At 46.3% G+C, this 14439-nt stretch overlaps 1 protein-coding gene across 1 annotated transcript in view; it reads left to right on the forward strand.

Annotated features, from left to right (window-relative positions):
• Positions 1 to 14439, forward strand: part of GRHL3 (grainyhead like transcription factor 3) — an 88949-nt gene that overhangs the window by 39438 nt on the left and 35072 nt on the right. Inside the window, exons 6-9 of the mRNA XM_033953596.1 lie at positions 2027 to 2180; positions 6306 to 6417; positions 8173 to 8267; positions 12714 to 12872. Of these exons, the coding sequence (XP_033809487.1) occupies positions 2027 to 2180; positions 6306 to 6417; positions 8173 to 8267; positions 12714 to 12872 (520 nt within the window). The remainder of the gene's footprint in view (positions 1 to 2026; positions 2181 to 6305; positions 6418 to 8172; positions 8268 to 12713; positions 12873 to 14439) is intronic.

Here is a 14439-nt window from a genome sequence, read left to right on the forward strand (position 1 = left end):
ATTTCAGTGGACCTTTGGAACTTTGACACTTTCAAATAAAGTCCATTTAGGAACATCGTCACTCCACAGAGGTTTTTTTGGGTTTCTCTGGATTTTCTTTGTGGATATTTTGGGGTCAATTCCTTTTGGTTTTCCTTTACGTCTGATGCATTTTGTTGAGTGGGTAGCCTACTCAACCAGTCAAACTGCATCGAACGTAAGACGAAGCAAGGGCTCTTGGGCTGGGAATTCTCCGAAACCTCTGAAGGTCCTTGACGGTACTGGTCTGAATTTGATTGGCTGAGCAGCATCTGCCCGTTGCCTGCTCAACCAATCAAATTCAGAGCAGTGCCCTCAGGGCTTTCAGGGGATGGGATGAATCCCCTCAAGGCCCTGAGCGCATGCCATATATATTTGGATTTAGTTCACAGCTTCAAATAAGTAGCTTAGGACAAGTTACTTTCCTCCCAATCTTCGGTGGTATTTAACCAGAAAGAAATGGCGCTCACTGGATAAATAGCACTTAGCCGATTAAATGCTAATATTCAGCATGCGATAACAGATTATCTGCACTGAATATTCACAGGTAGCAGCTAAATGTTAACCGGCTATATCGCGCAATAACCGGCAATTTTCAGCACTGAGTGACTAACCTCCAGTCTTACTAAGGTGCGCTATGCGGTATAGTGCGCTTTTAGCGTGCGCTAAATATACGCACGCGCTAACCGCTGACGTGTCCATAGACTAACATGCACGCGTTAGCGTTTAGCGCATGGTTAGTGTGCGCTAAAACGCTTAGCGCACCTTTGTAAAAGTTTCGCATCCAAATCAGACCAAAATAGCAGTCCTATCTCTGGCCGCTATACACTTAACCAGCCCGTGTCGAATATTGACTTAGGGCTCCTTTTATCAAGGCGCGTTACGGGGGTTAGCGCGTCGGACATTTCATGACATGCTAACCCCCGCAGCAGCCTAAAATCCTAACGCCTCGTCATGGAGGCGTTAGGTACAAACGCAGCAGGCGATTTAACGTGCGGTATTCCGCGCGTTAAACCGCTACCGCGCCTTTATAAAAGGACCCCTTAGTTGGTTAACTTTTTAGCAGCCAAAAGACACCCCCCCCCCCCTCCCCAGATATTCAATGCCTGTCACCGGAAACAGCCAGCATCAAATATCCACGATCAGCGCTGACCATGGGTTATCCTGGCTGCCTCCCGGAGGCTGAATACACTCTGTGGGGCCCTTTTACTGAGATGCGATAGAATGCGGGCTTAACATGTCCTAACGAGAGACTTTCCTGGGCGCTAAGCCCAGATTGTTATGTGGCATCATTTTAAAGCTTCTTTTTTAAAAATAATCACACTCTAATATTGTAATTAGAGCGCAGTACCTACAAAAAATGAACAAAGGACCACTTGCCGCCCCTAATTAAGAAGCGCTATTGATCCCTTGTTAATCCTGCAATAACCACTTAACACACACTAATGCAATTGCATAGTTGGTAATTACTTTCCACGCCCGTCCTCTGTCCATGACACGCCCCCTGCGAAAAATATTTTATCTTAAATGGCCAATGATGGAGTCAGTGTGGGCAAACAGGCAAAATACCACATAATGAGGTAACTTGCATTACAGTAGTTTAAACACATGTTAAGAACTTAACACCTGAGACAACAGAGTGAAATGACTTTGCTGGAGACAGTTTACCGCTTCACCTGGATTTGAAACTCCAGCTTGTCTGATTCTCAGCCTACCATTTTTAAGTACTAAGAGTACTTTTCCAGGCCTAGAATGATTTCTGTTCCACACTGTTATGCATAACATCTGCATTTTAGTCATATTTTCTAAATGTAAAAATACTTCACATTACTGGCCACACACACTCAGAATAGCAAAGAGGTATTTGGTTAGACGGGGTAGATAGCATTGTACCTGCTAATGTGTTTCGGGGGGGGGGGGAGTTGTTTTTTGGGAGGGGAGGTGAGTTTGGTCTTTAAGAATATGGAATGTCAAATGTTTGCTCATAATTACTCCCCTATGTCAACAGGGACTTTGAATACACCCTCGGATCTCCTAAAGCTCTTCACATGAAATCAGGGGACTCGCCAATGGCGTACCTTAACAAAGGGCAGTTCTACCCTGTCAATCTGAGAACAACTGAAGGGACCAAATGTTTACATTTATCTTCAAGTAAAGTAAAGGTAAGGCCATTGGATAAATTGCATCTGCGTGCAAAAGGGCCCAGTGACAGCATGTTCCATTGAAAGGGAAAACTCATAGACACATAATAGGAGCTTAGATAATGTCAAGGTAATTAATGCATGAGATCCAGGATATTTAGCCCCTTGTGCCTTACAAACCAATACTCCATCAAGCCCAATAGCCCGTTCTCATGGTGGCCAATCCTGGCAAAAACCTAAAGAGTAGCAACATTCCAGAATCTCAAATTGTAAGCAAGATTCCGGAACCCCAAATATAAGCAACATTCCATGCGGAATCCCCAACGAGTGGTAACGTTCCATGCTACCGATCCAGGGCTTCCCCTGTGTCTTTCTCAATAACAGACTATGGACTTTTCCTCCAGGAACTTGTCCAAACAGTTCTTAAAATCAGCTATGCTCTCCACTCGTAACCACAACCGCTGGCGACGCGTTCCATAGCTTAACTATTCTCTGAGTGAAAAAAATATTTCCTCTTATTGTTTTTAAACGTATTTCCCTGTAACTTCCTAGAGTGTCTCCCTAATCTTTGTAATTTTTGACAGTGAAAAATCGATCCACATGTGTAAAACTCCTAATTATGTGTGAGGATGCTTCTAAAAAAGGAGCCAGAGGCACCTCTGTGTCTTTATAAAAATGCCTTGCAAAACTAACACACTTGTGACTCGAATGCACCCAGTTGCAAGTGTCAATGTCTGCATTTGAAATAAGCATGCAGGTGCATATTTTCTGCATGCATTCTTCTGCAGCCACACTGCTCTGCACCCAGCTCGCTCCAGCCCTTCAGGACCATCTTAAGAACATAAGAACATAAGCAGTGCCTCCGCCGGGTCAGACCATAGGTCCATCCTGCCCAGCAGTCCACTCCCGCGGCGGCCCAACAGGTCACGACCTGTCTGAATCACCAGAAGGGGCTCCCTTGCCACCTTGGTTTCTCATTGAAGCCTTATTTTCCCATCGAAGTCCTAACCCCCCGGTCTTGCACATGCACGACCTGGTTGGCTTTCTATACTTATTACCTGGCTAGCTTTCTATACTTGTGTTACATCCCAGCTCCTCCCTCAGTATCCCACGATCCCTTTATCCCTCAGGAATCCATCCAATCCCTGTTTGAATCCCTGTACCGTACTCTGCCTGATCACTTCCTCCGGTAGCACATTCCAAGTGTCCACGACCCTTTGGGTGAAAAAAAACTTCCTTGCATTTGTTTTGAACCTATCTCCCTTCAGTTTCTCCGAATGCCCCCTCGTACTTGTTGTCCCCTTCAGTCTGAAGAATCTGTCCCTATCCACCCTCTCTATGCCCCTCATGATCTTGAAGGTCTCTATCATATCTCCCCTGAGCCTCCTTTTTTCCAGAGAGAAGAGCCCCAGCCTATCCAACCTCTCGGCGTATGGGCAGTGTTCCAGCCCTTTTACCAGTTTCGTTGCTCTCCTTTGGACTCTCTCAAGTACCGCCATGTCTTTCTTGAGGTGCGGCGACCAATACTGAACGCAGTATTCCAGATGTGGACGCACCATCGCTCGATACAATGGCATGATGACTTCCCGCGTTCTGGTTGTTATGTCCCTCTTTATGATGCCCAGCATCCTGTTGGCTTTTTTCGAGGCTGCTGCGCACTGTGCAGATGGCTTCAGTGATGCATCCACCTTGATCTCTGCAGGGTTGTAGCATCCTAAAGAGTCCTTTTTCTAAGACGCGCTTGCTATTTTAGCGTGCGCTAAACACTAACACGTCCGTTATATTCTATGGCTGCATTAACGTGTAGTGTGTGCTAGAATGGCAAACGTGCCTTAGTAAAAGAGGGGGGTAAGTGCAGGTAGTGTGGCCACTCAAAGCACAAGGAGCGACTGCACCCCGTCTATTCTCGCCTCTGCTTGGCTGTGATGCAGTGGGCAGAGCGGATGTGCTAAGTGGTCCACAGGGCGCATTTCGGCTTGGGATGCCGTTGGGATTATTTAAAATATGCGGAGGCAACAGAGCTGCTTTAGGAAATTGGACTTCTGTCTGACTTATATGATTTTTTTTTTCCAGTTTATGAATTATTTTAAATTTTATTCCATTGTTTTTACCCCTATTTTTTTAAATTTATTTTATTAATTGAATTTCCCTGAATTCTATTGTTCAACGGTTCCTCCTTTCTATTCCTTTTTACATATTCCTTTAATTCATTTCGATATAATTTACATCAGGGGTGTCCAACCTTTTGGCTTCCCTGGGCCGCATTGGCCGAAAAAATATTTTCTAGGGCCGCGCAAACGCAGCAGCAAGACAGAGGAGGGAGCCGTCAAGACGGTAAACACCCGGGGGCAGCAGAGGAAAACACTGCATCGCCCTCGACCGGGGCCACACAAAATACTTCATGGGAAGCAGGTTGGATACCCCTGATTTACATAAATGGTGCTCCTATCTGTAAAGTTAGGAATTCCTCTCCACTCCTTCTTGTCCTCCATAGTCCTCCCTACCCTCTTCTAACCCCTTCCTCCATAATGTCGCTTAGAGCTTGTATAGGCATTACGACGCACAGATGGAAGAAATAAAATAAAATGCTCCTTGATCGCTGTTCTTTGATGTCAGTTCATTGCTTGACGATGGTGAAGTTCGCTAGCAAAAGCCACAGTCTGTTTTTAACGCACAAACGTTGAGGGCAGGTAATAGGACTTTGAACCAGTAAAGTCATCTAGAGATCTTCGAGGAGTCCCCATAGAAACAAACTAAAAGTTGTAATCTTAGGATGTGGCTATAATGCGAGAGACATAATTGGGGGAAAAAACCTCACAAAACAAAGCTTCTGATAATTAATGGAGGAATTTTCAACCACTGGGGGCTAAGCATTGCAACAAAGAGGAGAAAAGAGACCTTAGCAAGGAAGCAGCCAATTTGGCAATGTCCAGCATTAACAGCTGCCATTAAAAAAAAAGCCATCGTAGGTTCCAAAAAAAACAAACTCCATTTACCCAAAAACAAAACCCCCACAAAAATTGCCAGAGGTTGTGGTAAGAGTAGATAGCGTAGCTGGTTATAAGAAAGCTGTGGACAATTTCCTGGAGGAAAAGTCCATAGTCTGTTATTAAGAAAGATATGGGGGAAGCCACTGCTTGCCCTTGATCGGTAGAATGGAATGTTGCTACTCTTTGGGGTTCTAGAATCTTGCCGCTCTCTGGGGTTCCGGAATCTTGCTATTCTTTGAGAATTCTGCATGGAATGTTGCTACTCTTTGGGTTTTGGCCAAGTACTAGGGACCTGGATTGGCCTCCATGAGAACGGAGCTTGATGAACCATTGGTCTGACCCAAGTCTTTTCAGCAAACTACGATCAGCTCCATTCGTCAATCAGGATTTCATAATATAAACCACCCGTATGGAGCTGATCGTAGTTTGCTGAAGAGTCTCGGCTATTTCCTGTACAAGATCAGTGTTGAGCTGAGTTTTTTGGGATTCTCTTTCCATCCATCTTTTTGAGTTCCTGTACATTTAGGGAGTGAATTTTCAACTTTTGGGGGCTTGTGCTTTTTGTTTTTTGAGTTTTTCCCTTGAACCTATGATGGTGTTTTTTTATGGCAGACGTTAATGTGGGACATAGCTAAGTTGGTTGCTTCTTGCTAAGGTCTTTTCTCTCTGCTTTATTGTAGTGCTTAGCCCCCAGTGGTTGAAAATTTCTCTATTAATTATCAGAAGCCGTGTTATGTGATTTATAGGTTGTAGCTTCTGGCTCTGGTTGTGTTTTTTTGTCTCTAGAGATATAATCGAGACATTCGAAATATCTCAAAGATACAAATAATGCACAAGAATATCTGACGAGGGAATTCTAGAAGAAGAGGTTGTGATATACTTCCCAAAGGGGGCCAAACTCGGGAGTAATGAAGGGGAATATTTCTAAACAGAAAGGGTGAGAAATACATGAAACGGTCTCCCAGTTCAGTTGGTAGAAACTAAAACAATAGCAGCATTGCAAAGGTCTAGGATAAGCGCAGAGGATGTAGGTGGTGTTGCAAGAGGAAGGGGCAGATCACCTGGGCCTGATGGTCCCTACCCACAGTCGAATAAGGGCAACTATGATGCTTTTAGAGTGAGGCTTCACATTTTCCTTCCCTCTTACCTGCTACAGAGTGTCGTCATGGTTGTTTTCGACAATGAGAAGAACCCAGAGGAGCAGCTGAAGCGCTGGAAACACTGGCACTCCCGTCAGCCCACAGCCAAGCAGCGGGTCATCGATGTTGGTACGAATATAGTTGTCGTCTTCAAATATTCTGGGCTCTGTCGAGGCACACATGGGTCAATATTTAAACTCCACAGTCAGCGTTTGTCATAATCCTCAGCCAGGTATCAATCGGAGCTTCTCAAACTGTGAGTTGTGACTCCTGCGTTTGGGGTTGCGACACCATTGTCCTGTGCCAGCTGTAATAATCCGGACAGCACCAGTAAGTATCCCCGGCCAGTGATGACTGAGGCAGTGGTTCTCAAGCCTGTCCTGGGAGACCACCAGACAGTCAGGTTTTCAGGATATCCCTAAAGAATATGCATTTGATACATATAATATAACTAGACAGGCTTTCTACTTAAATGCACTATATTTATTAAATATATTTCGAAAAGGTCTTGGAATGAACTGAGTACAAGCTCCAGGTTTTCTTCCACCAGGCTGCTGCCCAGTTGGACAACACAGATTTTATCAATTGGAAGTGCAAGATGGATTCATTCATTTGCTTTAATATGTAAAATGGTGCTGTGATTTGAGTTATTTCATAAATATAGGGCACGCACTGAAGATTAGCGCATGCTAACCACACGCTAAACGAAAAATACTAACGCAAGCTCTATGGAGGCGTTAGTGTTTAGCGGCATTGTAGCATGCCTTCGTAAAAGGAGCCCATCGTGTATTTAAGTAGAAAGCCTGTCTAGTTATATTGGGGGCTCCTTTTACGAAGCCGCATTAGCGGTTTAACGCATGTGCTAAACTGCCGGCCGCGCTAGCCTGCTACCACCTCCTCTTGAGCAGGCGGTAGTTTATCGGCTAGCGCGGGGGTTAGTACGTGATAAAAAGTCCCCTGCGATAAAGCTGCTGACGAAGCTTCGTAAAAGGAGCCCTATATGTATCAAATACTTTTTGGATAGGTAGTTTGTTTACCAAAGAATATGCATGAGAGATTTGCATATAATCGCGGTGACAGGCATGTAAGCCTGACTGCATATTCATTATCAATAAGAAATACCAACGGGGCTTATCATAAATTTTAAATAACTTAACCCACTTATATATTTTACACCAAAAAAAGCTAGGATTATTTTAGTTTTTATAGGAACTGGGGAGGTATGTGAGAATTATATAAAAATTGTTTAATAAAAGTATTTACGGTAATTGAGATGATCATATCTATGAGGTCTGGATGAATTAACCTTTTCTTATCGTGTGTCCCGGATGACGGGACATTCCAAAAATGTCGTTGCCATCGTGGATAAACAGTCTGTATGGACTAATAAAGAGCCAGGAACACAAAATATTTGAATTTACAGACTTAAGACTTATTTACATTATGTTTACAATAGCCGTAAATGATAACGGTGAATAATACCAAACTTTGCTAAAATAATTACGATTGGAACCAGCGTAACGTAAAATTTATTATGATAGGAAAAGGTTAATAAGTAACTAGCTTTTTTGGTGTAAAATGCATATTCATTAGGGATACTTTGAAAATCCGGCTGGCTGGTGGACCCTAGGACAGGTTTCAGAACCACTGGATTAAAGAACAAACCTGAATTGTGTCTACAGTTATCTGTGAAATTAACTAGAAAGCGTGTGAGGTTTTGCGCCACGCTATTTCTTCAAATGGAGCGGACTCCGTTTTTTAAAAAAGAAAACAATTAAACCTTCGACCGGCAATTAGAACGCTTTGAATTTGCACAGTGCATTGTAGTGGGGTTTCTACGAGGCTCAGAATTCCATCTTAAACACCGGGAATTTTGTTTTCCAGCTGATTATAAAGAAAACTTCAACACCGTGCAGAACATTGAGGAAGTGGCGTACAACGCATTGTCTTTCGTGTGGAACATTAACGAAGAAGCTAAGGTTTGTGCAGATCGAGCCAGAGAAGCCAAGCGTCCTGATGTTGTAAATGAGTTGTGTGCTGGCAAAGCATTTCTTCTTTCTTCAGGATTAATCAGTTTATTTTTTTTTTTAAATCGCCAGTGCTTCATATTTGGGCCCTCTTTTACTAAGGGGCGCTAACCAATTAGCGTGCACTAATTCGATTAGCGCATCATAGTAAAAGTTTTCTGGCTTAATTTGATGATCTTTGGGTTTGTACTCCTATGGAAATTGGGAATGAGCAGTTGTTTGAAACGAACTTCAAGGCTTCGGCTGTAATACAGCGCATAGCCTTATACAAATTGCCAGTTTCGCCACAAGAGAAGGTAAAAGGGCGGGAGGGAGAGAAATGCACGGCTGGCCAGCGGGAGGAAGCTGCTGGACCGCGTGAAGGGTGCTGGGGGTGGGGGGGATGGAGAGGAGAAGACGCTGAAGATGGGGACGGGGCGGTGAAAGGGAGAACGGGGACGGTGACGGGGCGGTGAAGGGGATGGCAGAGACGGGGACGGGGCGGTGAAGGGGATGGCAGGGACGGGGCGGTGAAGAGGATGGTGGTCCGGGGACGGGGCAGTGACAGGGACAGAAATTTTCCCCGTGTCATTCTCAAATCTGCCACTAATAGCGTGCCCCTAGGCAGACCGCCCTGGCGCCATCATGGTCCTCTTGGCCCCCCCTCCCCCATACCTCTAATTCTTCGCCGGTTCAAGCAGGGGCTCCAACCTGCTGCTCTCGCCGGCCTTGGTTCTCCCTCTGAAGTCAGTTCTGGGTTGCGGGACCAGGAAGTGACCTCAAAGGGAGAGCCAAGGCCGGCACAAGATAGCAGATTGGAGATGCTGCTCATACTAGCAAAGATTTAAAGAGGTAGGGGGAGGGGAGGTGGATAGGAGGGCGCATGGGGTGCCGTTGCCCTGAGCACATCCTACCCTCGCTGTGTCACTGCCTATAGGGGTAAATTTTGTGAATGGTGTTAAAAATGAGGCTTCCAAAATCTATGCACTAAGATAATATTCTGCAATGGCATCTGGGCATCCCCATTCCATTATAGAAACTAAGGGTTAGATTAGACATCCATGTCATCCAAGGGCAACTCCAGTCCTCGAGGGCTGGAATCCAATCGGGTTTTCAGGATGTCTCCAATGAATATGCATGAGATCTGTTTGCATGCACTGCTTTCAATGCATGTTCATTGGGGAAATCCTGGAAACCCGATTGGATTCCGGCCCTCGAGGAGCGGAGTTGCCCATGTCTGGGCTAGATTCACTAACAATAGTGACTGAATCGCTGTTGGCCGATGCTCTGGCCGATTTTCCAACAGCAATTGATTCACTATTAAGTTTGCATGCAAATGATTTGCACGGATACAAGGAGGAGGAGCTAAGGCCCCTCCCCCTTGTATCCAGGTTACAGTGGGAGCCTAAGGGAGTCCCTGATTAGGTCAGACGCCTGAGACCCCGCCCAAGGGGAGGGGCTTGAGGCATCTGAGCCAATCAGGGCCTTGGGTCCCTCCCCGTGCATCAGATGATGCGCCAGGGAAGAGCCTAAGCCCCAAGGCCTGCATTACAGACAGCAGCCGGCGGAGGAGCTGGAGGGACTGACTGAGCACCCCTCCTGCTCCTGACTAAAGGTAACAGGGAGGAGGGGGGCTGAGGGAGAAAGGGGGGCCGATGGTAGGTGGCCTCCGCTGGCAGGAGGGAGTGGGTATCCCTCCCGCAGATGCCCTCCCGACCAATGAGAACAGGTTGAGGGGCGGGGCTGGGGTATGATGTGGGCGTAAAGGGGTGGGGCTATGAGTCTGGATTTTATTTAACTAAAATCTGGTAACCCTACCCAGATACAGAAGCAGATGAGGTAGATTTTTAACTGTAAAAATGTACAAACTTGTTTATAATTAATGAAAAAATCCAGGAGCTAAACTAATTTTGTGTTCAGTGACAAAAAGTGTTAAACATATAAATATATTTTTCCATCAGAGACCTTTTTTCTGTTTGAGGCCTTTGTCAAATGTTCCTGCTGCACTCCCCCCCCCCTACATTTCCCTGAAAAGCCCTTAAGCCCTTCCTGTCACCATCGGAGGTACCCCTAAAACAGTGGGTGTTCTCAACCCAGTCTTCAAGACACTCCTACCCAGCCAGGTTTTCAGAATGATTGAAAAAGAAACCATCACCTCTTTTAGAAAGAAAAGCTGCAGCCTAGAAGTGGTTAAGCTAGCCTTTCTTCCTTTCTTCCTTCTTTCCTTCCTTTCTTCCTTCTTTCCTTCCTTTCCTTTCTTCCTTCTTTCCTTCCTTTCTTCCTTCTTTCCTTCCTTTCTTCCTTCCTTCCTTCAGTCAGCCTGAGGCCTCTACCAAGTAATCCATGTTCCTGCTTTCTAGTCTGAGGTTTTCTTGTCTGGTTAGGACAGTAACAAGGAAGGATCATAAAATCCTGTAAAGGGATGGTTGCCAGAAGAGGAAAAAGAGAGAGCTTGATTTGAAATGCAGTGTTTATTTTTAATCATTTATATTCGGCATATCCTACAATTCTATGTGGCTTACAAATTATTCAGGTACTCAAGCATTTATCCCTAACTGTCCCAGTAGGCTCCCACGTTACCTAATATACCTGGGGCAATGGAGATTAAGTGACTTGCCCAGGGTCACAAGGAGCAGAGCAGGATTCAAACCCACAACCTCAGGGGGCTGAGACTGTAGCTCTAACCATTGCACCACACACTCCCAAGCACTGTAATTTTTCAGCCTAAAGGCAACCTGGGCCTTTTATAGACCTGAGAGGCTAATAAAAAAGCCTCAAGGTAAAGCTGTCAAAAGACTGAAAATATTTCAAGTATGTAACATCTCCACACCTAACCACCCTCCCCTCCCCCCCCCCAACCTCTCTCCATAAACCTTTCAGCTAGCAGGATGTCTGTCTCTCTAGTGGCCTGGGGCTTTTTCAGGGCTGGGGTTAGACAAAGCAGAAAATCGGGGAGCTTGTAGAAGAGAGAAAACAGGAAAGCAAGGAAGGTCACGGTAAAAATACCTGGGTGGGAACGATTTTTCTTTACTGGGTGATGCTCAACACCCCCTGTCAGAGCCCTTTAAAATATGGGTTTTCTTTGGCGCGATGAAGTCCTGCGCTCAGTTGTCCGTGCTCGGTTGTCGGAGCGCCTTTGTCCTCGCACGCTTTTGACCCGTCACCGCAAATTATATGCATGCTTAGGGATACCAGACGTCCAGATTTCCCCGGACACGTCCGGACTCCGGGGGTTCGGATGGCTTTTCAAAACTCGGCACTTTGGGTTTTGAAAAGCCTCCCTCAAAATTGCCGTCGGGCAGGATAGCAGCGCGAGACATCATCGTGTCGCCTGCGCGCACGCCCTCCTGCCTGATCATAGCAGGCAGCAGGGGGTGTGGTTGGGGCGGGGCTGTGGCGGGATTGGGCAGCGGAACTGGGGTAGGGATGGGTAGAACTGTGCGGGCCTAAGGAGGTCTGGATTTTTAAACGGAAAATCTGGTAACCCTATGTATGCCATTTGTGTGGAGCGGCCCCAGTACAAGGGGGGAAGAACTGTGCCTGGTGCCAACCCAGAAGAGCAATCGCTAGGCATAACTCCTCCTGCCAGCGGCTGCCAATTTCCTTCCCTCTGCCCAGCTGATGGCGGTTCTGAGCAGCGGCTGCTGACTCGGCTGATTCACATTGAAAGTAAAGGAAGTAAAACCTGGCTGTCTCAATCCATCCTCCTTTTTCTGGAGCCATTTTGGTAACCCCCAACACATTTCTTACTCGGATCAGATAAATATCGTTGGTTGAACAAAATGTAAGAAGGGTGCAGGAGGAAAGTGTATTAAAATAAACACCCTAAAATTTATGTGTGAGTAGGGTTATCGGACGTGCGGATTTCCCCGGACGTGCCCCTCTTTTTAGAGGACCTGTCCGGGCGTCCAGACGGCTTTTCAAAATCCGGCACTTTGTCTGGGTTTTGAAAAGCTTCCAGCTCGGGACCGCGTCAGGAGGGCATCTGATGAGCACATGCAACCACACCTGCGCACGCGGAGACGCCCTCCCCATGTGGCTCTAAGCATAAAACAGGTCGAGGGGGGTGGGGCTGGGGGGCAAGACTGGGGTGGAATGGGGCATGACTTGGGTGGGGCTGGGTGCAACTGGGCGGGCCTGGGGGCGGGGCCATAGGTCTAGAGTATATATGTGTACCTATCTGTCTATATCTATACATCAGAAGAATAGCCAGGTTTTGATGACGGGGGGGGGGGGGGGTGCAGATCTTTTGTAAAACAGACACTAATATGAGGCTGAAGGTGTCACTTCATTCAAAATATGTTTGGAGGAGCAGCTTCTCCCTTTCCACCCCTTCTAGTTACATCTCTGATACATATATACATTTACCTGTAGGGTGATCTGATTGTTAAATTCTCTTGTGCTTCCTTCTCTTCTCAGCTCTTCATCGGCATTAATTGCCTGAGCACCGACTTCTCCTCGCAGAAGGGAGTGAAAGGCGTCCCCCTCAACCTCCAGATCGACACCTACGACTACGGCACGGGAACAAACAAGCTGGTTCACAGAGGAGTGTGCCAGATCAAGATCTTCTGCGACAAGGTACGGCGTGACTTCTCTTCTGAAGCGCTCTCAGGGGATGCTGCCCGCCCAGCCCCCCGGTCCCCTCATGAACAACTCCGCCATCTCCACATATCCCAGGAGCCAGCTTACAGCAGGTGCCGACTCGGCAAAGGCATTAGAGTCCAGGGGTTTCCATTAGGGTTACTAGATGTCCCTAGACATGTCCTCCTTTTGAGGATATGCCCGGGGGTCCAGATGCGTCGGACAAGAAGGAAATCCGTGGGCGGGACTAGGGTGTTACAGGGCGGGAATGAGTGGCCTAGGGGGCTGCGGATTTTCCGATTGGAAAATCTGGCCACCCTAGTTTCCACACCTCTAGAGAGATGAAGCTGGGGGAGATGGAGTTCTAATTATGGCTGAGGGATGTTTTATTAGGCTTTGAAAGCTCCTGTGAGCCAAAGCTACATTTTCCGTCATAGTCCGTAGCCCGTAATATGAGACAAACCTTCTCTCAACCGGTTCTTTCTTCTGAGGACTTGCACCCAGTTGTCCAGTCCCCTTCCCCCAGCCCAGTGTAAATATGCAGCTGGTTTTCATGGTGCAACTGTGCCCTCTTTCTGATCGAGGACTTCCTTCACCTCCTCTCCCCTCATTAGGTGATCGAGTATAAAGACACAATGGCGCACCCCATGTGGGAAAACGCCACCAGCCAGCTGTCGGGAATGAAGAAGTCCCAAGGAAGGGGAAATAATGCCAAGTTGTTCCAGACTGTAGATGTTCCTTAAGGATGACATACTCTATTTCCAGACGGGAAGCAGTGTGTCATTTCTAAAAGGAAGGTGGTGGTGATACACTTCATCGATTTTAGTGGCTGGGTACATTATTTTAGCCATCCGAAAAAAGTGACTGGCCAAGACCAGTTGCTTACGTGTATTACTGATAGTTCAGCCCTGAAATTAATATAAGATTTATAACATTGATACCATAAATACAATTTTTACAATAGCGGGGATGTTTACATTACATGTGTTATATTCACGTTGTGAGCACGTGTGTTGAAGGTATGTCTTAGGCGTGCCTGTTAACAGCATAAAGTATAAAAGAGAGAACAGAGAAAGATGGGGCCAATGGGAGAAGGCTAAAATTTTCGTTCCTCATGATTAAAATATGTGCGAGCTTGGCCAGAACTTTATACAGGCAGTCCCTGAGTTACAGACGCCCGACTTAAGTACAACTCGTACTTAAGAACGCGGTTACAGCTTCATTGAGCAGCATTTCCAGTGACTCCTACCCTTCTCCTGCAGCAGATTCAGGAATGACGCATAGCCACATTAAGAACAGTGTGTGGTTGTGCATGCTGTACCTTAGAGGGAACCCTGGTAGGGACAGTTGGCCCTTTTGTCAGCTGGGAGCAGAGGAAAGCAGCAAGAATCTTAAAATCTAAAAGTTCTGAGTTACGTACAAATCCGACTTAAGAACAGCTTAAAAAACTTAACTCGTCCTTAACCCAGGGACTGCCTGTATAGGAATAATCCAGCCATTGTGACATCATGAAGTTGGCTCTTAGGCATTGGTGGAATGAGGCATTATGACATCACAATCTCAG

Source organism: Geotrypetes seraphini, chromosome 8 (assembly GCF_902459505.1).
Source record: "Geotrypetes seraphini chromosome 8, aGeoSer1.1, whole genome shotgun sequence".
Classification (NCBI taxonomy): domain Eukaryota; kingdom Metazoa; phylum Chordata; class Amphibia; order Gymnophiona; family Dermophiidae; genus Geotrypetes; species Geotrypetes seraphini.